At 47.8% G+C, this 21,891-nt stretch overlaps 1 protein-coding gene across 1 annotated transcript in view; it reads right to left on the reverse strand.

The window, feature by feature from the left end:
- The window catches only part of THG1L (tRNA-histidine guanylyltransferase 1 like), a 120,249-nt gene that overhangs the window by 22,765 nt on the left and 75,593 nt on the right, over positions 1-21,891 (reverse strand). Inside the window, exon 4 of the mRNA XM_063928394.1 lies at positions 19,014-19,102. Coding sequence (XP_063784464.1) covers positions 19,014-19,102 — 89 coding nt within the window. The remainder of the gene's footprint in view (positions 1-19,013; positions 19,103-21,891) is intronic.

The following is a 21,891-nucleotide window of genomic DNA, read 5'->3' on the forward strand; positions in this document are numbered from 1 at the left end:
GTCAGATTTTCTGACTCCAGCTGTCCTTGAAATATATATTTTTAATGCTCTGACAACGTCCAGTAACTTGGAGTCCTCCAAGTCGCTAGTAGCCGCAGGCACCACAATAGGCTGGTTCAAGTGAAATGCCGAAACCACCTTAGGGAGAAATTGAGGACGTGTCCTCAATTCTGCCCTGTCCGAATGGAATATCAGATATGGGCTTTTGTATGACAAAGCTGCCCACTCCGAAACTCTCCTGGCTGAAGCCAGGGCCAACAGCATGGTTACCTTCCATGTAAGGTATTTTAAATCTACCGATTTTAAAGGCTCAAACCAATGAGATTTGAGAAAATTTAGAACCACGTTCAAATCCCACGGTGCCACTGGAGGCACTATTGGGGGTTGTATATGTAGTACACCTTTGACAAAAGTTTGTACTTCAGGCACTGACGCCAATTCCTTCTGGAAGAAAATTGATAAGGCCGAAATTTGAACTTTAATGGACCCCAATTTGAGGCCCATAGACAATCCTGCTTGCAGGAAATGTAAGAATCGACCCAATTGAAATTCTTCCGTTGGAGCCTTCTTGGCCTCACACCACGCAACATATTTTCTCCAAATGCGGTGATAATGTTGTGCGGTCACTTCTTTCCTGGCTTTAATTAAAGTAGGAATAACTTCCTCAGGAATGCCCTTCTCTTTTAGAATCCGGCGTTCAACCGCCATGCCGTCAAACGCAGCCGCGGTAAGTCTTGGAACATACAAGGTCCCTGCTGAAGCAGATCCCTTCTTAGAGGTAGAGGCCACGGATCTTCCGTGAGCATCTCTTGAAGTTCCGGATACCAAGTTCTTCTTGGCCAGTCCGGAGCTACCAGTATTGTTCTTACTCCTCTTTTCCGTATAATTCTCAGTACCTTTGGTATGAGAGGCAGAGGAGGGAACACATACACTGACTGGTACACCCACGGTGTTACCAGAGCGTCCACAGCTATTGCCTGAGGGTCTCTTGACCTGGCGCAATACCTGTCCAATTTTTTGTTGAGGCGAGACGCCATCATGTCCACCTTTGGTTTTTCCCAACGGTTCACAATCATGTGGAAAACTTCTGGATGAAGTCCCCACTCTCCCGGGTGAAGGTCGTGTCTGCTGAGGAAATCTGCTTCCCAGTTGTCCACTCCCGGGATGAACACTGCTGACAGTGCTACGACATGATTCTCCGCCCAGCGCAGAATCCTTGCAGCTTCTGCCATTGCACTCCTGCTTCTCGTGCCGCCTTGTCGGTTTACGTGGGCGACTGCCGTGATGTTGTCGGACTGGATCAACACCGGCTGACCCTGAAGCAGCGATTTTGCCAGGCTTAGAGCATTGTAGATCGCTCTTAGCTCCAGTATATTTATGTGAAGAGACGTCTCCAGGTTTGACCACGCGCCCTGGAAGTTTCTTCCCTTTGTGACTGCTCCCCAACCTCGTAGGCTGGCATCCGTAGTCACCAGGACCCAGTCCTGTATGCCGAATCTGCGGCCCACTAACAGATGGGCAGTCTGCAACCACCACAGGAGAGACAACCTTGTTCTCGGTGACAGTGTTATCCGCTGATGCATGTGCAGATGCGATCCGGACCATTTGTCCAGCAGATCCCACTGAAATGTTCGTGCATGGAATCTGCCGAATGGAATCGCTTCGTACGAAGCCACCATCTTTCCCAGGACTCTTGTGCATTGATGTACTGACACAGTTCCTGGTTTTAGGAGGTTCTTGACAAGTTCGGATAACTCCCTTGCTTTCTCTTCCGGGAGAAATACCTTTTTCTGAACCGTGTCCAGAATCATGCCCAGGAACAGCAGATGTGTTGTCGGGGTCAATTGAGATTTTGGAAGATTTAGAATCCACCCGTGTTGCTGAAGCACTACTTGTGTTAGCGCTACACCGACTTCCAGCTGTTCTCTGGACTTTGCCCTTATCAGGAGATCGTCCAAGTAAGGGATAATTAATACGCCTTTTCTTCGTAGAAGAACCATCATTTCGGTCATTACCTTGGTAAAGACCCGAGGGGCCGTGGACAACCCAAACGGCAGCGTTTGAAACTGATAATGACAGTCTTGTATCACGAACCTGACATACCCTTGGTGTGAGGGGTAAATCGGGACATGTAGATAAGCATCTTTTATGTCCAAGGACACCATGAAGTCTCCTTCTTCCAGATTCGCTATCACTGCTCTGAGTGACTCCATCTTGAACTTGAATTTCTTTATGTACAGGTTCAAGGATTTCAGATTTAGAATAGGCCTTACCGAACCGTCCGGTTTCGGTACCACAAATAGTGTGGAATAATACCCCTTTCCCTGTTGTAGGAGGGGTACCTTGACTATCACCTGCTGAGAATACAGCTTGTGAATGGCTTCCAAAACCGACGTCCTTTCTGAGGGAGACGTTGGTAAAGCAGACTTTAGGAACCGGCGAGGGGGAGACCTTTCGAACTCCAGCATGTAACCCTGAGATACTATCTGCAGGACCCACGGGTCCACTTGTGAGTGAACCCATTGATTGCTGAAAATCTTGAGTCGACCCCCCACCGTTCCTGAGTCCGCTTGTAAAGCCCCAGCGTCATGCTGATGGCTTTGTAGAAGCCGGGGCGGGCTTCTGTTCCTGGGCAGGGGCTGCTTGCTGCCCTTTCTTACCCTTTCCTCTGCCTCGCGGCAGATAAGACTGTCCTTTTGGTCGCTTGTTTTTATAGGAGCGAAAGGACTGCGGCTGAAAAGACGGTGTCTTTTTCTGTTGGGAGGGGGTCTGAGGTAAAAAAGTGGATTTGCCGGCAGTTGCCGTGGCCACCAGGTCCGAAAGACCGACCCCAAACAATTCCTCTCCTTTATATGGCAATACTTCCATATGCCTCTTGGAATCCGCATCACCTGACCACTGTCGCGTCCATAAACTTCTTCTGGCAGATATGGACATCGCGCTTACTCTTGATGCTAGAGTACAAACATCCCTCTGAGCATCTCGCATATAAAGGAAAGCATCCTTTAATTGCTCTAGAGTCAATAAAATACTGTCCCTATCCAGGGTATCAATATTTTCAGTCAGAGAATCCAACCACACTACCCCAGCACTGCACATCCAGGCTGAGGCTATTGCCGGTCGCAGTATAACACCAGTATGTGTGTATATACTCTTCAGTGTAGTTTCCAGCCTCCTATCTGCTGGATCCTTGAGGGCGGCCGTATCAGGAGACGGCAACGCCACTTGCTTTGATAAACGTGTGAGCGCCTTATCCACCCTAGGGGGTGTTTCCCAGCGCGCCCTAACCTCTGGTGGGAAAGGGTATAATGCCAATAACTTCTTGGAAATTAGCAGTTTTCTATCGGGGTTAACCCACGCTTCATCACACACGTCATTCAATTCCTCTGATTCTGGAAAAAATACAGGTAGTTTTTTCACCCCCCACATAATACCCCTTTTTGAGGTACCAGCAGTATCAGAGATCTGCAAAGCCTCCTTCATTGCCGTGATCATATAACGTGTGGCCCTATTGGAAAATACGTTTGTTTCTTCACCGTCGACACTAGATTAATCTGTGTCGGTACCCGTGTCGACTGACTGAGGTAAAGGACGTTTTACAGCCCCTGACGGTGTCTGAGACGCCTGAACCGGTACTAACTGGTTTGCCGGGCGTCTTATTTCGTCAACTGACTTTTGTAATGTGCTGACATTATCACGTAATTCCATAACTAAAGCCATCCATTCCGGTGTCGACTCCCTAGGGGGTGACATTACCATCATCGGCAATTGCTCTGCCTCCACACCAACATCGTCCTCATACATGTCGACACACACGTACCGACACACAGCAGCCACACAGGGAATGCTCTAATCGAAGACAGGACCCCCTAGCCCTTTGGGGAGACAGAGGGAGAGTTTGCCAGCACACACCAAAAGCGCTATAAATGTATATAAACAACCCTAGAAGGTGTTGTTTACTATATATGCGCTCTTAATATATAAATATCGCCAATTTATGCCCCCCTTCTCTTTGTTACCCTGTTTCTGTAGTGCAGTGCAGGGGAGAGACCTGGGAGCCTTCCTCACCAGCGGAGCTGAGCAGGAAAATGGCGCTGAGTGCTGAGGAGAATAAGCTCCGCCCCTTTTTCGGCGGGCTTTTCCCCGGTTTTTAAGAAACTGGCCTGGGTTAAAATACATACATATAGCCTTAATGGCTATATGTGATGTATTTATTTTGCCACTAAAGGTAATTATATTGCTGCCCAGGGCGCCCCCAGCAGCGCCCTGCACCCTCCGTGACTGAGTCAGTGAGCCGTGTGACAACAATGGCGCACAGCTGCCGTGCTGTGCGCTACCTTCAAGAAGACTGAGGAGTCTTCTGCAGCCTGCTTTCCGGACCTCCGTTCTGCCGTCTCTTCAGCGTCTGTAAGGGGGATCGGCGGCGCGGCTCCGGGACGAACCCCAGGCTGACCTGTGTTCCGACTCCCTCTGGAGCTAAGTGTCCAGTAGCCTAAGACTCCAATCCATCCTGCACGCAGGTGAGTTGGAAATCTCTCCCCTAAGTCCCTCGATGCAGTGATCCTGTTGCCAGCAGGAATCACTGAGATTGAAACCTAAAAAAAAACTTTTCTAAACAGCTCTTTAGGAGAGCCACCTAGATTGCACCCTCTCGGACGGGCACAAAAACCTAACTGAGGCTTGGAGGAGGGTCATAGGGGGAGGAGCCAGTACGCACCATGTGACCTAAAAGCTTTTTTAGATGTGCCCTGTCTCCTGCGGAGCCCGCTATTCCCCATGGTCCTGACGGAGTCCCAGCATCCACTAGGACGTTAGAGAAATATATTATACTGGTGGTCAGTGTGGTCACAATGGCAGTGTGGCACTCTGGCAGCAAAAGTGTGCACTGTACGTTATATGTACTCCGGAGTCCTGCTCTCAGACTCTAACTGCTCCCCACTGTCAGTGTCTCCCCCACAAGTCAGATAATATACAGTCACACTATCTATCACTTCAGCAAGTAACTAGTACTCCTCCTAATGCTCCCCAAAATTACTACTGTGTCTCTCTCTACTGTCTCACTCTCTTCTCTATAAACGGAGAGGACGCCAGCCACGTCCTCTCCCTATGAATCTCAATACCGTGTGTTTAGTGAGTAAATGGTGAAAGGAGCTCATCACTGCAAATGTCTCTTCTTAATATCCACTAAGTGCAAATCCATTAGCCAGGTGTCCTCCGCCCCACAATACAAAACAATACTGGTAGGGTATTTGGCTTCAGAGCAAAAATTAACCCTGGTGTGTATGTGAGTCCACGGGATAAGGAAAGTAGGGCGTGATTCACAGCTGTACTCTATGCAGATGCTTTCGCTGTTGAGAGATTATCAGCCGATTGTGCATGCATCATTGTTGATCTGCGCAAGCATCTAAAATCATTACAGTAATCGCTAACAGAAAGGAATATTCGCAAAGTGACAGACAGGAAGAGACCGTTTGGGGGAGGTAACAGGAGTGGTGGTAAACATTTAGCGTGTTGTGGCCGTTTTCAGAAAATGTCGCTGCCACGTCTGTGATCTTGTACGCATTAAAGATGGCTCGGGCGTCTCAGCCATTCTGCGCGACCACAGGATTACTTTGAAGGATCTTTGATCTTGCTGCGTCTTTGCATGCAGTTGCTGAGATTAGCAAAGCCACAGGTGGGCGTCTCAGTAAAGATACCGCAGCTGTGACATTACTTGATTTTCCATAGTTCAATAAGATCAGGTATGGTACCAAACAGAGGGATTGGCGTATAGCTGAGGTAGTGCCGTTATTTAAAAAGGGATCTAAAAAGCATCCGGGGAACTATAGACCAGTTAGTATAACCTCTATAGTGGGTGAAATATTGGAAGGAATTTTGAGGGATAGCATAGAGAATTATCTGTGGAATACCAAGTTTATTAGCAAGAGTCAGCATGGGTTTCTGAGGAACAGATCATGTCAAATTAATTAGCTTCTATGAGGAAGTGAGCGATAATCTTGACCAGGGCAAAGCAGTGGATGTGGTCTTTTTAGATTTTGCAAAAGCCTTCGATACAATGGGGTATATGCAATTCACGGCGAATCGCGGCAATTTTTCGCCGTTTTTTAATTCGACTAAATTCGCCAGGTGAATTCCGGAAGGTGGCTTCCGGAATTCACCATATTCAATGAAAAACGGATTCGCCAGAATCGCGGGCGAAAATCGGCCGATTTGGCGGATTTTGCCGCGATTTTAAAAAACGGGAAAAAACGGGAAAAACCCGGAAAAAAAAATGGCGTGGGGTCCCCCCTCCAAAGCATAACCAGCCTCGGGCTCTTCGAGCTGGTCCTGGTTCTAAAAATGCAGGGGAAAAATTGGGCAGGGATCCCCCGTATTTTTAAAACCAGCACCGGGCTCTGCGCCTGGTGCTGGTGCCAAAAATACGGGGGACAAAAAGAGTAGGGGTCCCCCGTATTTTTAACACCAGCATCGGGCTCCACTAGCTGGACAGATAATGCCACAGCCGGGGGTCACTTTTATGCCGTGCCCTGCGGCCGTGGCATTAACTACCCAACTAGTCACCCCTGGCCGGGGTACCCTGGGGGAGTGGGGACCCCTACAATCAAGGGGTCCCCCCCCCAGCCCCCCAAGGGCCAGGGGTGAAGCCCGAGGCTGTCCCCCCCCCATCCAATGGGCTGCGGATGGGGGGGCTGATAGCCTTTTGTGATAATAAAAAGATATTGTTTTTTCCATTAGTACTACAAGTCCCAGCAAGCCTCCCCCGCAAGCTGGTACTTGGAGAACCACAAGTACCAGCATGCGGGAGAAAAACGGGCCCGCTGGTACCTGTAGTACTACTGGAAAAAAAATACCCAAATAAAAACAGGACACACACACCGTGAAAGTAAAACTTTATTTCATACGCCGACACACACATACTTACCTATGTTGACCCGCCGACTGCCACGGTCTCCGACGATCCGAGGTACCTGTGAAAAAATTATACTCACCTTCCAGCGTCCAGAGGTACATCCAGGTCCAGAGATAATCCACGTACTTGGCAAAACAAAAAAACTAACACCGATCCATACCGGACTAGAAAGGGGTCCAATGCTTTCACATCAGACCCCTTTCTCCCGAATGCCGGGACATCACGTGACTCCTGTCACTGAAGTCCCTTCAGCCAATCAGGAAGCGCTACTTCCGTGGCGCTCATCTGATTGGCTGTGCGCTGTCTGTGATGTGACAGCGCATCGCAAAGCCGCTCCATTACTTTCAATGGTGGGAACTTAGCGGCTAGCGGGGTGGTCACCCGCCGGTCAGCCGCTGACCGGCGGGTGACCTCACCGCTATTTGCTAAGTTCCCACCATTGAATATAATGGACTTGGCTGTGCGATGCGCTGTCTGCTCAGACGCACAGAGCCAATCAGATGAGCGCAACGAAGTTGCGCTTCCTGATTGGCTATAGAGACCTTTCTGTGACAGCTGTCACTGACAGGTCTCTCTGCATTCGGGGATAGGGGTCCCATGTGTCAGCATGGGACCCCTTTCAGTTCGTTTGGTCGGGTATTTGCGGTTTGTTATTTTCTACAAGTACGTGGATGTATCTCTGGACCATGGCTGAGGTGAGTATATTGATCTTTTTTTTCAGGTACCCCTGGATTCTACATGGAGAAGAGGACCGATGTCGGCGTGTGAACATAGGTAAGTATGTGTGTGTCGACGTAAGAAATAAAGTTTTACTTTCACGGTGTGTGTGTCCTGTTTTTATTTGGGTATTTTTTTTCCAGTAGTACTACAGGTACCAGCGGGCCCGTTTTTCTCCCGCATGCTGGTACTTGTGGTTCTCCAAGTACCAGCTTGCGGGGGAGGCTTGCTGGGACTTGTAGTACTACTGGAAAAAACAATATCTTTTAATTATCACAAAAGGCTATCAGCCCTCCCATCCGCAGCCCATTGGATGGGGGGGGGGGACAGCCTCGGGCTTCACCCCTGGCCCTTGGGTGGCTGGGGGGGGGACCCCTTGATTGAAGGGGTCCCCACTCCCCCAGGGTACCCCGGCCAGGGGTGACTAGTTGGATATTTAATGCCACGGCCGCAGGGCACGGCATAAAAGTGACCCCCGGCTGTGGCATTATCTGTCCAGCTAGTGGAGCCCGATGCTGGTGTTAAAAATACGGGGGACCCCTACTCTTTTTGTCCCCCGTATTTTTGGCACCAGCACCAGGCGCAGAGCCCGGTGCTGGTTTTAAAAATACGGGGGATCCCCTGTCAATTTTTCCCCCGCATTTTTAGAACCAGGACCAGCTCGAAGAGCCCGAGGCTGGTTATGCTTTGGAGGGGGGACCCCACGCAATTTTTTTTTCGGATTGTACCGTTCCAGCAATAAAAAATAAAAAAAATAATAATAATAATAATATTTTAAAAAAATTATAAAATAATATTTGTGCCTCCAAAAAAAAAAAAAAAAGTACCTAATCCCTTCTAATATAAATAGATCTGCTATTCCCCACAAAAAAAACACAAAAAAAACCATGTTTAAATTTTTTTTATTTGTTTTCACCCTCCAAAGTGTGGCGGATTGAAAATGACGAATTTGCTGTCTAAAAGCACTGCTGTCGAATTTCCAAACTTGAATTGAATATGCTTTGGTCGAATTGCAGCACTTATATCATTGCAGAAAAGTCGAATTTGCAAAAATTCGAATTTCAAAAAGTCGAATTTTGAAAGTCCGTTTTTTGGTCGGAAAGCACTGAATTGCATAGGCGAATTTTTTTTTTGGTCGAAAATGACCCGAAATTCGACAATTTCGGGAATTCGACCGCAATTGCATATACCCCAATGCCTCACAGGAGACTGATCATCAAATTAAGGGAATTTGGCCTAGGAAATACTATATGTACATGGATAGGTAATTGGCTGGATAACAGGGTACAATGAGTAGTGGTCAATGGGATGTTCTCCAGCTGGGTACCAGTAGTCAGCAGAATACCACAAGGGTCCGTACTTGGCCCACTACTGTTCAATATGTCTATTAATGATCTAAGAATAGGCCTGGGAAGCACAGTGTCAATCTTTGCAGATGATACTAAACTCTGTAAAGTAATTAATTCAGAAATCAATGTGGAGTCTCTACAGAATTACTTACTTAAACTTGAAACCTGGGTGTCTAAATGGGGAATGAGGATCAATATTGAAAAATGAAAAGTTATGCACCTTGGGATTAAAAACAAACTTTCATCCTACACACTTAATGGGGAAAATATAGGGGTAACAGTAGTGGAAAAGATTTGGGGGTGCTCATAGATAATAGGCTTAATAACAGTACACAATGTCAAAATGCAGCAAAGAAGGCAATTGCATGAGTGCATAAAACGGGGTACTGAGACAAGGATTTAATCCTGCCTCTGTATAAATCATTGGTACGTCCACACCTGGAATACTGTGTTCAATTTTGGGTACCATATGTATATAAAAAAAAAGATATCGGGGAGCTCAAAAGAGTTCAAAGGTGAGCTACTAAACGGATTAAAGGGTTAGAGACACTGGAGTATGAGGAAAGGCTAACTAGGTTAAATATGTATTCCCTTGAAAAGAGGAGACTAAGAGGTGACATTATTAATATCTTCAAATATGTAAAGGGTCAATACAATGAGTTAGCAGTTGATTTGTTTATTAATAGAACTCTGTAGAGGACACGGCGGCACTCACTGAGGCTAGAAAAGAGAAAATTCCGTAAACAACGTAGGAAAGGGTTCTTCACCGTAAGGGCAATAAGGATTTGGAACTCCATACCGGAGGAGGTAATAATGGAGGACTCTGTAAATGCATTTAAAAATGGATTGCACAGTTTTCTAGCTGAAAAAAGTATCCAAGGCTATAGGGGTATATGCAATTGCGGTCGAATTCCCGAAATTGTCGAATTTCGGGTCATTTTCGACCAAAAAAAAAAATCGCCTATGCAATTCAGTGCTTTCCGACCAAAAAACGGACTTTCAAAATTCGACTTTTTGAAATTCGAATTTTTGCAAATTCGACTTTTCTGCAATGATATAAGTGCTGCAATTCGACCAAAGCATATTCAATTCAAGTTTGGAAATTCGACAGCAGTGCTTTTAGACAGCAAATTCGTCATTTTCAATCCGCCACACTTTGGAGGGTGAAAACAAATAAAAAAATTTTAAACATGTTTTTTTTTGTGTGGAATAGCAGATCTATTTATATTAGAAGGGATTAGGTACTTTTTTTTTTTTTTTGGAGGCACAAATAATAAGAATTTACTTACCGATAATTCTATTTCTCGGAGTCCGTAGTGGATGCTGGGGTTCCTGAAAGGACCATGGGGGGAATAGCGGCTCCGCAGGAGACAGGGCACAAAAAAGTAAAGCTTTACTAGGTCAGGTGGTGTGCACTGGCTCCTCCCCCTATGACCCTCCTCCAGACTCCAGTTAGGTACTGTGCCCGGACGAGCATACACAATAAGGGAGGCATTTTGAATCCCGGGTAAGACTCATACCAGCCACACCAATCACACCATACAACTTGTGATCTAAACCCAGTTAACAGTATGACAACAGAAAGGGCCTCTTAAAGATGGCTCCTTAACAATAACCCGAATTAGTTAACAATAACTATGTACAAGTATTGCAGATAATCCGCACTTGGGATGGGCGCCCAGCATCCACTACGGACTCCGAGAAATAGAATTATCGGTAAGTAAATTCTTATTTTCTCTATCGTCCTAAGTGGATGCTGGGGTTCCTGAAAGGACCATGGGGATTATACCAAAGCTCCCAAACGGGCGGGAGAGTGCGGATGACTCTGCAGCACCGAATGAGAGAACTCCAGGTCCTCCTTTGCCAGGGTATCAAATTTGTAAAATTTTACAAACGTGTTCTCCCCCGACCACGTAGCTGCTCGGCAGAGTTGTAATGCCGAGACCCCTCGGGCAGCCGCCCAAGATGAGCCCACCTTCCTTGTGGAGTGGGCTTTTACAGTTTTAGGCTGTGGCAGGCCTGCCACAGAATGTGCAAGTTGAATTGTGTTACAAATCCAACGAGCAATCGACTGCTTAGAAGCAGGTGCGCCCAACTTGTTGGGTGCATACAATATAAACAGCGAGTCAGATTTTCTGACTCCAGCCGTCCTTGCAATGTATATTTTTAAGGCTCTGACAACGTCCAACAACTTGGAGTCCTCCAAGTCGCTAGTGGCCGCAGGCACCACAATAGGTTGGTTCAGATGAAATGCTGATACCACTTTAGGGAGAAAATGCGGACGAGTCCGCAGTTCTGCCCTATCCGAATGGAAGATTAGATAAGGACTTTTATAAGATAAAGCCGCCAATTCAGATACTCTCCTGGCAGAGGCCAGGGCTAGTAACATAGTCACTTTCAATGTGAGATATTTCAAATCCACCTTTTTCAATGGTTCAAACCAATGGGATTTGAGGAAATCTAAAACTACATTTAGATCCCACGGTGCCACCGGAGGCACCACAGGAGGCTGTATATGCAGTACTCCCTTGACAAAAGTCTGGACCTCAGGGACAGAGGCCAATTCTTTTTGGAAGAATATTGACAGGGCCGAAATTTGAACCTTAATGGATCCCAATTTGAGACCCATAGATAATCCTGATTGCAGGAAATGTAGGAAACGACCCAGTTGGAATTCCTCCGTCGGAACCCTCCGATCCTCGCACCACGCTACATATTTTCGCCAAATGCGGTGATAATGTTTCACGGTGACTTCCTTCCGTGCCTTAATCAAGGTAGGAATGACTTCTTCTGGAATGCCTTTCCCTTTTAGGATCTGGCGTTCAACCGCCATGCCGTCAAACGCAGCCGCGGTAAGTCTTGAAAAAGACAGGGACCCTGCTGTAGCAGGTCCCTTCTCAGAGGTAGAAGCCACGGTTCGTCCGTGAGCATCTCTTGAAGTTCCGGATACCAAGTCCTTCTCGGCCAATCCGGAACCACTAGTATTGTTCTTACTCTTCTTTGCCGTATGATCTTCAATACCTTTGGTATGAGCGGCAGAGGAGGAAACACATACACTGACTGGTACACCCAAGGAGTTACCAGTGCGTCCACAGCTATTGCCTGTGGATCTCTTGACCTGGCGCAATATTTGTCCAGTTTCTTGTTGAGGCGAGACGCCATCATGTCTACAATTGGTCTTTCCCAACGGTCTATTAACATGTTGAAGACTTCTGGATGTAGACCCCACTCTCCCGGATGAAGATCGTGTCTGCTGAGGAAGTCTGCTTCCCAGTTGTCCACGCCCGGGATGAACACTGCTGACAGTGCTATCACGTGATTCTCCGCCCAGCGAAGAATCTTGGCAGCTTCTGCCATTGCACTCCTGCTTCTTGTGCCGCCCTGCCTGTTTACATGGGCGACCGCCGTGATGTTGTCCGACTGAATCAACACCGGCTTTCCTTGCAGGAGAAGTTCCGCCTGGCTTAGAGCATTGTAGATTGCTCTTAGTTCCAGAATGTTTATGTGAAGAGACTTTTCCAGACTCGTCCATACTCCCTGGAAGTTTCTTCCTTGTGTGACTGCTCCCCAGCCTCTCAGGCTGGCGTCCGTGGTCACCAGGATCCAATCCTGAATGCCGAATCTGCGGCCTTCTAATAGGTGAGCCTTCTGCAACCACCACAGAAGTGACACCCTTGTCTTTGGTGACAGGGTTATTCGCAGGTGCATCTGCAGATGCGACCCTGACCATTTGTCCAACAGATCCCTTTGGAATATTCTTGCATGGAATCTGCCGAATGGAATTGCTTCGTAAGAAGCCACCATTTTTCCCAGGACTCTTGTGCATTGATGTACTGACACTTTTCCTGGTTTTAGGAGGTTCCTGACCAGATCGGATAACTCCTTGGCTTTTTCCTCTGGAAGGAAAACCTTTTTCTGAACCGTGTCCAGAATCATTCCTAGGAACAGCAGACGAGTTGTCGGGATTAAATGGGATTTTGGAATATTCAGAATCCACCCGTGTTGTCTTAGCACCTCTTGAGATAGTGCTAAAGCTGTCTCCAGCTGTTCTCTGGACCTTGCCCTTATTAGGAGATCGTCCAAGTATGGGATAACTAATACGCCTTTTCTTCGAAGAAGAATCATCATCTCGGCCATTACCTTGGTAAAGACCCGAGGCGCCGTGGACAATCCGGACGGCAGCGTCTGAAACTGATAGTGACAGTTTTGAACAATGAACCTGAGGTACCCCTGGTGTGCGGGGTAAATCGGAACGTGTAGATACGCATCCTTGATGTCCAAGGATACCATAAAGTCCCCTTCTTCCAGGTTCGCTATCACTGCTCTGAGTGACTCCATCTTGAACTTGAACTTTTTTATGTAGAGGTTCAAGGACTTCAGATTTAGAATAGGCCTTACCGAGCCATCCGGCTTCGGTACCACAAATAGAGTGGAATAATACCCCTTTCCTTGTTGTAATAGGGGTACTTTGACTATCACCTGCTGAGCGTACAGCTTGTGAATGGCTTCCAACACCCTCTCCCTTTCGGAAGAGACGGTTGGTAAGGCAGACTTCAGGAAACGATGAGGAGGATCCGTCTCTAATTCCAACCTGTACCCCTGAGATATTATCTGCAGGATCCAGGGGTCTACCTGCGAGTGAGCCCACTGCGCGCTGTAATTTTTGAGACGGCCCCCCACTGTCCCCGAGTCCGCTTGAGAGGCCCCAGCGTCATGCTGAGGTTTTTGCAGGAGCCGGGGAGGGCTTCTGTTCCTGGGAAGGAGCTGCCTGTTGGTGTCTCTTCCCTCTTCCTCTGCCTCGTGGCAGGTACGACAAGCCCTTTGCTCTCTTATTTTTGTAGGAGCGAAAAGGCTGCGGTTGAAAGGTCGGTGCCTTTCTCTGTTGGGGAGTGACTTGAGGTAAAAAAGTGGATTTCCCGGCAGTAGCCGTGGCCACCAAGTCTGATAGACCAACTCCAAATAACTCCTCCCCTTTATACGGCAAAACCTCCATGTGACGTTTTGAATCCGCATCGCCTGTCCACTGTCGTGTCCATAAGGCTCTTCTGGCTGAAATGGACATAGCACTCACCCGAGATGCCAGTGTGCAAATATCCCTCTGTGCATCACGCATATAGATAAATGCATCCTTTATTTGTTCTAACGACAGTAAAACATTGTCCCTATCTAGGGTATCAATATTTTCAATCAGGGATTCTGACCAAACTACTCCAGCACTGCACATCCAGGCAGTTGCTATAGCTGGTCGTAGTATAACACCTGCATGTGTGTATATATTCTTTTGAATAACTTCCATCTTTCTATCTGATGGATCCTTAAGTGCGGCCGTCTCAGGAGAGGGTAACGCCACTTGTTTGGATAAGCGTGTGAGCGCCTTGTCCACCTTAGGGGGTGTTTCCCAGCGCGCCCTAACCTCTGGCGGGAAAGGGTATAATGCCAATAACTTTTTTGAAATTATCAACTTTTTATCAGGAGCAACCCACGCTTCATCACACACGTCATTTAATTCTTCTGATTCAGGAAAAACTGTTTGTAGTTTTTTCACACCATACATAATACCCTGTTTTACGGTATCTGTAGTATCAGCTAAATGTAACGTCTCCTTCATTGCCAAAATCATATAACGTGTGGCCCTACTGGAAAATACGTTTGAATTTCTACCGTCGTCACTAGAATCAGTGCCCGTGTCTGGGTCTGTGTCGACCGACTGAGGCAAAGGGCGTTTTACCGCCCCTGACGGTGTTTGAGGCGCCTGGACAGGCATTAATTGATTGTCCGGCCGCCTCATGTCCTCAACTGACTGTTTAAGGGAAGATAAACCATCACGTAATTCCACAAATAAAGGCATCCATTCTGGTGTCGACCCCCTGGGGGGTGACATCTGCATATTTGGCAATTGCTCCGCCTCCACACCAATATCGTCCTCATACATGTCGACACCACGTACCGACACACACCGCAAACTCACAGGGAATGCTCTAATGAAGACAGGACCCACTAGCCCTTTTGGGGAGACAGAGGGAGAGTCTGCCAGCACACACCACAAAGCGCTATATATACAAGGGATATCCTTATATTAAGTGCTCCCTTATAGCTGCTTTAATATATATATATATATAGCCATTAATGTGCCCCCCCTCTCTGTTTTACCCTGTTTCTGTAGTGCAGTGCAGGGGAGAGACCTGGGAGCCGTTCTGACCAGCGGAGCTGTGACAGAAAATGGCGCCGTGTGCTGAGGAGATAGGCCCCGCCCCTTTTTCGGCGGGTTCTTCTCCCGCTATTTTTCCAGTCAGGCAGGGGTTAAATATCTCCATATAGCCCCTATGGGCTATATGTGAGGTATTTTTAGCCTTGTATAAGGTTTATATTTGCCTCTCAGAGCGCCCCCCCCCAGCGCTCTGCACCCTCAGTGACTGCCCAGTGAAGTGTGCTGAGAGGAAAATGGCGCACAGCTGCAGTGCTGTGCGCTACCTTATGAAGACTGAGGAGTCTTCAGCCGCCGGTTTCCGGACCTCTTCACGCTTCAGCATCTGCAAGGGGGTCGGCGGCGCGGCTCCGGGACCGGACTCCACGGCTGGGCCTGTGTTCGATCCCTCTGGAGCTAATGGTGTCCAGTAGCCAAGCAGCAAATCCACTCTGCATGCAGGTGAGTTTACTACTTTCCCCCTAAGTCCCACGTTGCAGTGATCCTGTTGCCAGCAGGACTCACTGTAAAGAAAAAAAACCTAAACTAAACTTTCTCTAAGCAGCTCTTTAGGAGAGCCACCTAGATTGCACCCTTCTCGTTCGGGCACAAAATCTAACTGGAGTCTGGAGGAGGGTCATAGGGGGAGGAGCCAGTGCACACCACCTGACCTAGTAAAGCTTTACTTTTTTGTGCCCTGTCTCCTGCGGAGCCGCTATTCCCCCCATGGTCCTTTCAGGAACCCCAGCATCCACTTAGGACGATAGAGAAATTATTTATATATTTTTTAAAATATTATTTTTTTTATTATTTTTTTTTATGCTGGAACGGTGAAATCATAAAAAAAAATTGCGTGGGGTCCCCCCTCCAAAGCATAACCAGCCTCGGGCTCTTCGAGCTGGTCCTGGTTCTAAAAATGCGGGGAAAAAATTGACAGGGGATCCCCCGTATTTTTAAAACCAGCACCGGGCTCTGCGCCTGGTGCTGGTGCCAAAAATACGGGGGACAAAAAGAGTAGGGGTCCCCCGTATTTTTAACACCAGCATCGGGCTCCACTAGCTGGACAGATAATGCCACAGCCGGGGGTCACTTTTATGCCGTGCCCTGCGGCCGTGGCATTAAATATCCAACTAGTCACCCCTGGCCGGGGTACCCTGGGGGAGTGGAGACCCCTTCAATCAAGGGGTCCCCCCCCCAGCCACCCAAGGGCCAGAGGTGAAGCCCGAGGCTGTCCCCCCCCATCCAATGGGCTGCGGATGGGGGGGGCTGATAGCCTTTTGTGATAATAAAAAGATATTGTTTTTTCCAGTAGTACTACAAGTCCCAGCAAGCCTCCCCCGCAAGCTGGTACTTGGAGAACCACAAGTACCAGCATGCGGGAGAAAAACGGGCCCGCTGGTACCTGTAGTACTACTGGGAAAAAAATACCCAAATAAAAACAGGACACACACACCGTCGACAGTAAAACTTTATTTCATACGTCGACACACACATACTTACCTATGTTCACACGCCGACATCGGTCCTCTTCTCCATGTAGAATCCACGGATACCTGAAAAGAAAAGATCAATATACTCACCTCAGCCATGGTCCAGAGATAAATCCACGTACTTGGCAAAAAAACAAACCGAACACCCGCTCCATGCCGGACTGAAAGGGGTCCCATGCTGACACATGGGACACCTTTCCACGAATGAGACCTGTCAGTGACAGCTGTCACAGAAAGGTCTCTAAGCCAATCAGGAAGCGCAACTTCGTTGCGCTCACCTGATTGGCTGTGCGCTGTCTGTACTGTGACAGCACATCGCAAAGCCGCTCCATTACTTTCAATGGTGGGAACTTAGCAGCTAGCGGTAAGGTCACCCGCCGGTCAGCGGCTGACCGGCGGGTGACCCCACCGCTACCCGCAAAGTTCCCACCATTGAAAGTAATGGAGCGGCTTTGCGATGTGCTGTCACAGTACAGACAGCGCACAGCCAATCAGGTGAGCGCCACGGAAGTAGCGCTTCCTGATTGGCTGAAGGGACTTCAGTGACAGGAGTCACGTGATGTCCCGGCATTCGGGAGAAAGGGGTCTGATGTGAAAGCATTGGACCCCTTTCTAGTCCGGTATGGAGCGGGTATTTGCGTTTTCTTTTTTTTTTACAAGTACGTGGATTTATCTCTCTGGACGTGGATTTATCTCTGGACGCTGGAAGGTGAGTATCATTTTTTCACAGGTACCCTCGGATCGTCGGAGACCGTGGCAGTCAGCGTGTCAACATAGGTAAGTATGTGTGTGTCGGTAGTGTGTAATAAAGTTTTACTGTCACGGTGTGTGTGTCCTGTTTTTTTTTGGGGTATTTTTTTCCCAGTAGTACTACAGGTACCAGCGGGCCCGTTTTTCTCCCGCATGCTGGTACTTGTGGTTCTCCAAGTACCAGCTTGCGGGGGAGGCTTGCTGGGACTTGTAGTACTACTGGAAAAAACAATATCTTTTTATTATCACAAAAGGCTATCAGCCCCCCCATCCGCAGCCCATTGGATGGGGGGGGGGGGGGACAGCCTCGGGCTTCACCCCTGGCCCTTGGGTGGCTGGGGGGGGGGGACCCCTTGATTGAAGGGGTCCCCACTCCCCCAGGGTACCCCGGCCAGGGGTGACTAGTTGGATATTTAATGCCACGGCCGCAGGGCACGGCATAAAAGTGACCCCCGGCTGTGGCATTATCTGTCCAGCTAGTGGAGCCCGATGCTGGTGTTAAAAATACGGGGGACCCCTACTCTTTTTGTCCCCCGTATTTTTGGCACCAGCACCAGGCGCAGAGCCCGGTGCTGGTTTTAAAAATACGGGGGATCCCTGGCCAATTTTTCCCCGGATTTTTAGAACCAGGACCAGCTCGATGAGCCCGAGGCTGGTTATGCTTTGGAGGGGGGACCCCACGCCATTTTTTTTTCGGGTTTTTCCCCGTTTTTTTAAATCGCGGCAAAATCCGCCAAATCGGCCGATTTTCGCCCGCGACTCTGGCGAATCCGTTTTTCATTGAATATGGTGAATTCCGGAAGCCACCTTCCGGAATTCACCTGGCGAATTTAGTCGAATTAAAAAACGGCGAAAAATTGCCGCGATTCGCCGTGAATTGCATATACCCCATAGCATTTAATATACTGACATTAAGTATATGGGAGTGATACGAAATCTAGTTGTGAATTGGTGCGAAACCATTACTTTAGCTGGTGCATTATAATGTGAACTCCTTAATACAGAATGCAGGTTGAACCCGATGGGCATTTAGCCTCTTTTCAACCTCATTAACTATTTTACTATTAGCATATTTTCACACAGTATCTGCATATGGGATTGAAGCAGCGAATGTCCATATGAATCAGGCCCATAGAGTGTAAGCTCCGCTGGGGCAGCAAATGGTGCAAAGATCTAAATATTCAATGTAAATTGCTGTGTAATGTGTGCAGCACTATATAAGTAACTCAATAATAAAGAGATGCGAGGATGTCATCTCAGCACCATTTTACACATTGTTTAAGAGACTTTGAAATACTTAATCTCTGAAAATTACATTTTTGGTCTTGCAGTCCTTCAATGACAAATGAATGCATCCTACAGTATATCTTACAGCATAACTGCAGTATAACCTTTTAGACGACAATAACTTACCACATGCTTATGAAAGGGATATCAAACTGTTTAATATATTAAAGAGCTATACATTCGCGTACTGTCTAGTACCATGTCCCCATAAGCATTAGCTATGCATATTCTGTGCTAGGGATAAACCCCCCCCCCCCCCCCCCAAAAAAAAAAAAAAACCCACTACAAGCCTCTGGAGCCTGCCCACTTGAATGTGCCAGTCTTACCTTTAGCTTATCCTGAGCTTGAGCTGGAGTTAATCCTCCCTTCTGTACCAGCATCCAGAACACAGTATTGTACAAGTTGTTGATGTGACCTGCAGAACACGCAACAGAAAATAAGAATTTACTCACCGGTAATTCTATTTCTCGTAGTCCGTAGTGGATGCTGGGAACTCCGTAAGGACCATGGGGAATAGCGGCTCCGCAGGAGACTGGGCACAACTAAGAAAGATTTAGGACTACCTGGTGTGCACTGGCTCCTCCCTCTATGCCCCTCCTCCAGACCTCAGTTAGGATACTGTGCCCGGAAGAGCTGACACAATAAGGAAAGGATTTGGAATCCAGGGTAAGACTCATACCAGCCACACCAATCACACCGTACAACTTGTGATAACTATACCCAGTGAACAGTATGAATAACAACTGAGCCTCTCACCAGATGGCTCCAAACAATAACCCTTTAGTTAAGCAATAACTATATACAAGTATTGCAGACAACCCGCACTTGGGATGGGCGCCCAGCATCCACTACGGACTACGAGAAATAGAATTACCGGTGAGTAAATTCTTATTTTCTCTGACGTCCTAGTGGATGCTGGGAACTCCGTAAGGACCATGGGGATTATACCAAAGCTCCCAAACGGGCGGGAGAGTGCGGATGACTCTGCAGCACCGAATGAGCAAAAGCAAGGTCCTCCTCAGCCAGGGTATCAAACTTGTAGAACTTAGCAAATGTGTTTGAACCCAACCAAGTAGCAGCTCGGCAAAGTTGTAAAGCAGAGACCCCTCGGGCAGCCGCCCAAGAAGAGCCCACTTTACTCGTGGATTGGGCTTTTACAGATTTAGGAAGGCGGCAGTCCAGCCGCAGAATGTGCAAGTTGAATCGTACTACAGATCCAGCGAGCAATAGACTGCTTTGAAGCAGGAGCACCCAGCTTGTTGAGCGCATACAGGATAAATAGCGAGTCAGTTTTCCTGACTCCAGCCGTCCTGGAAACATAGATTTTCAGGGCCCTGACTACGTCCAGCAACTTGGAATCCTCCAAGTCCTTAGTAGCCGCAGGCACCACAATAGGTTGGTTCAAATGAAAAGCTGATACTACCTTAGGAAGAAATTGGGGACGAGTCCTCAATTCCGCCCTATCCATATGGAAAATCAGATAAGGGCTTTTACATGACAAAGCCGCCAATTCTGACACACGCCTGGCCAAAGCCAAGGCCAACAGCATGACCACCTTCCATGTGAGATATTTTAGTTCCACGGATTTAAGTGGCTCAAACCAATGTGACTTAAGGAAATCCAACACCACGTTGAGATCCCAAGGTGCCACTGGAGGCACAAAAGGGGGCTGAATATGCAGCACTCCTTTAACAAACGTCTGAACTTCAGGCAGTGAAGCCAGTTCTTTTTGGAAGCAAATCGACAGAGACGAAATCTGGACCTTAATGGAACCTAATTTGAGGCCCATAGTCACCCCTGACTGTAGGAAGTGCAGAAATCGACCCAGCTGAAATTCCTCCGTTGGGGCCCTTCTGGCCTCACACCACGCAACATATTTTCGCCATATGCGGTGATAATGGTTTGCGGTCACCTCCTTCCTAGCTTTAATCAGCGTAGGGATGACTTCCTCCGGAATGCCCTTTTCCTTCAGGATCCGGCGTTCAACCGCCATGCCGTCAAACGCAGTCGCGGTAAGTCTTGGAACAGACAGGGACCCTGCTGCAGCAGGTCCTGTCTGAGCGGCAAAGGCCATGGGTCCTCCGAGATCATTTCTTGAAGTTCTGGGTACCAAGCTCTTCTTGGCCAATCCGGAACCACAAGTATAGTTCTTACTCCTCTCCTTCTTATTATTCTCAATACCTTGGGTATGAGAGGCAGAGGAGGGAACACATAAACCGACTGGTACACCCACGGTGTCACTAGAGCGTCCACAGCTATCGCCTGAGGGTCCCTTGACCTGGCGCAATATCTTTTTAGCTTTTTGTTGAGGCGGGACGCCATCATGTCCACCTGTGGCCTTTCCCAACGGTGTACAACCATTTGGAAGACTTCTGGATGAAGTCCCCACTCTCCCGGGTGGAGGTCGTGCCTGCTGAGGAAGTCTGCTTCCCAGTTGTCCACTCCCGGAATGAACACTGCTGACAGTGCTAACACATGATTTCCGCCCATCGGAGAATCCTTGTGGCTTCTGCCATCGCCATCCTGCTTCTTGTGCCGCCCTGACGGTTTACATGGGCGACCGCCGTGATGTTGTCTGACTGGATCAGCACCGGCTGGTGTTGAAGCAGGGGTCTTGCCTGACTTAGGGCATTGTAAATGGCCCTTAGTTCCAGAATATTTTTTTTAATAAAGTAATTTTTATTCAGCAGTCTGGAGAATAAAGTACAGACATTGCAGAGCATCATCATATCACAAAAAATAAATCAATTAGCTTGAGGCAGAACCTCATTTGAAAAAAGTTCACATTTGTGGGATAACTCAACATGTCCATGAGGGAATGTACACAGAATGTCCTGTTGTTCAGATCATTTGGGTCTGCAAGATCCGTAACCATATATATAAAACCTCATGTACTTTTATATTTACGCCCTTAAACTAACCTATAAGAAACATGAAATTAAAGAGAAAAAATACAAAAAACAGAAGCAAGGTGAGAAGGAATATTTTGATTCAGGACCACAGTGATCATGCAATGAAGTAGACGACCCCGCAGGGCCCAACCGCCAAGCATCTCAAAAACGTCATTAGACAGTAAATTTTTGGGAAGTTAGCACTTCAGTGCCCTCTATAGTTGCGGGATCGGGTGAGAATGGGGGGAGTCAAGCCATGGAGACCAGACCCTTTCAAATTTGGCTGATGCGTTTTGTTTCATATATACATATC

Source organism: Pseudophryne corroboree, chromosome 6, assembly GCF_028390025.1.
Source record: "Pseudophryne corroboree isolate aPseCor3 chromosome 6, aPseCor3.hap2, whole genome shotgun sequence".
Taxonomy (NCBI): Eukaryota; Metazoa; Chordata; class Amphibia; order Anura; family Myobatrachidae; genus Pseudophryne; species Pseudophryne corroboree.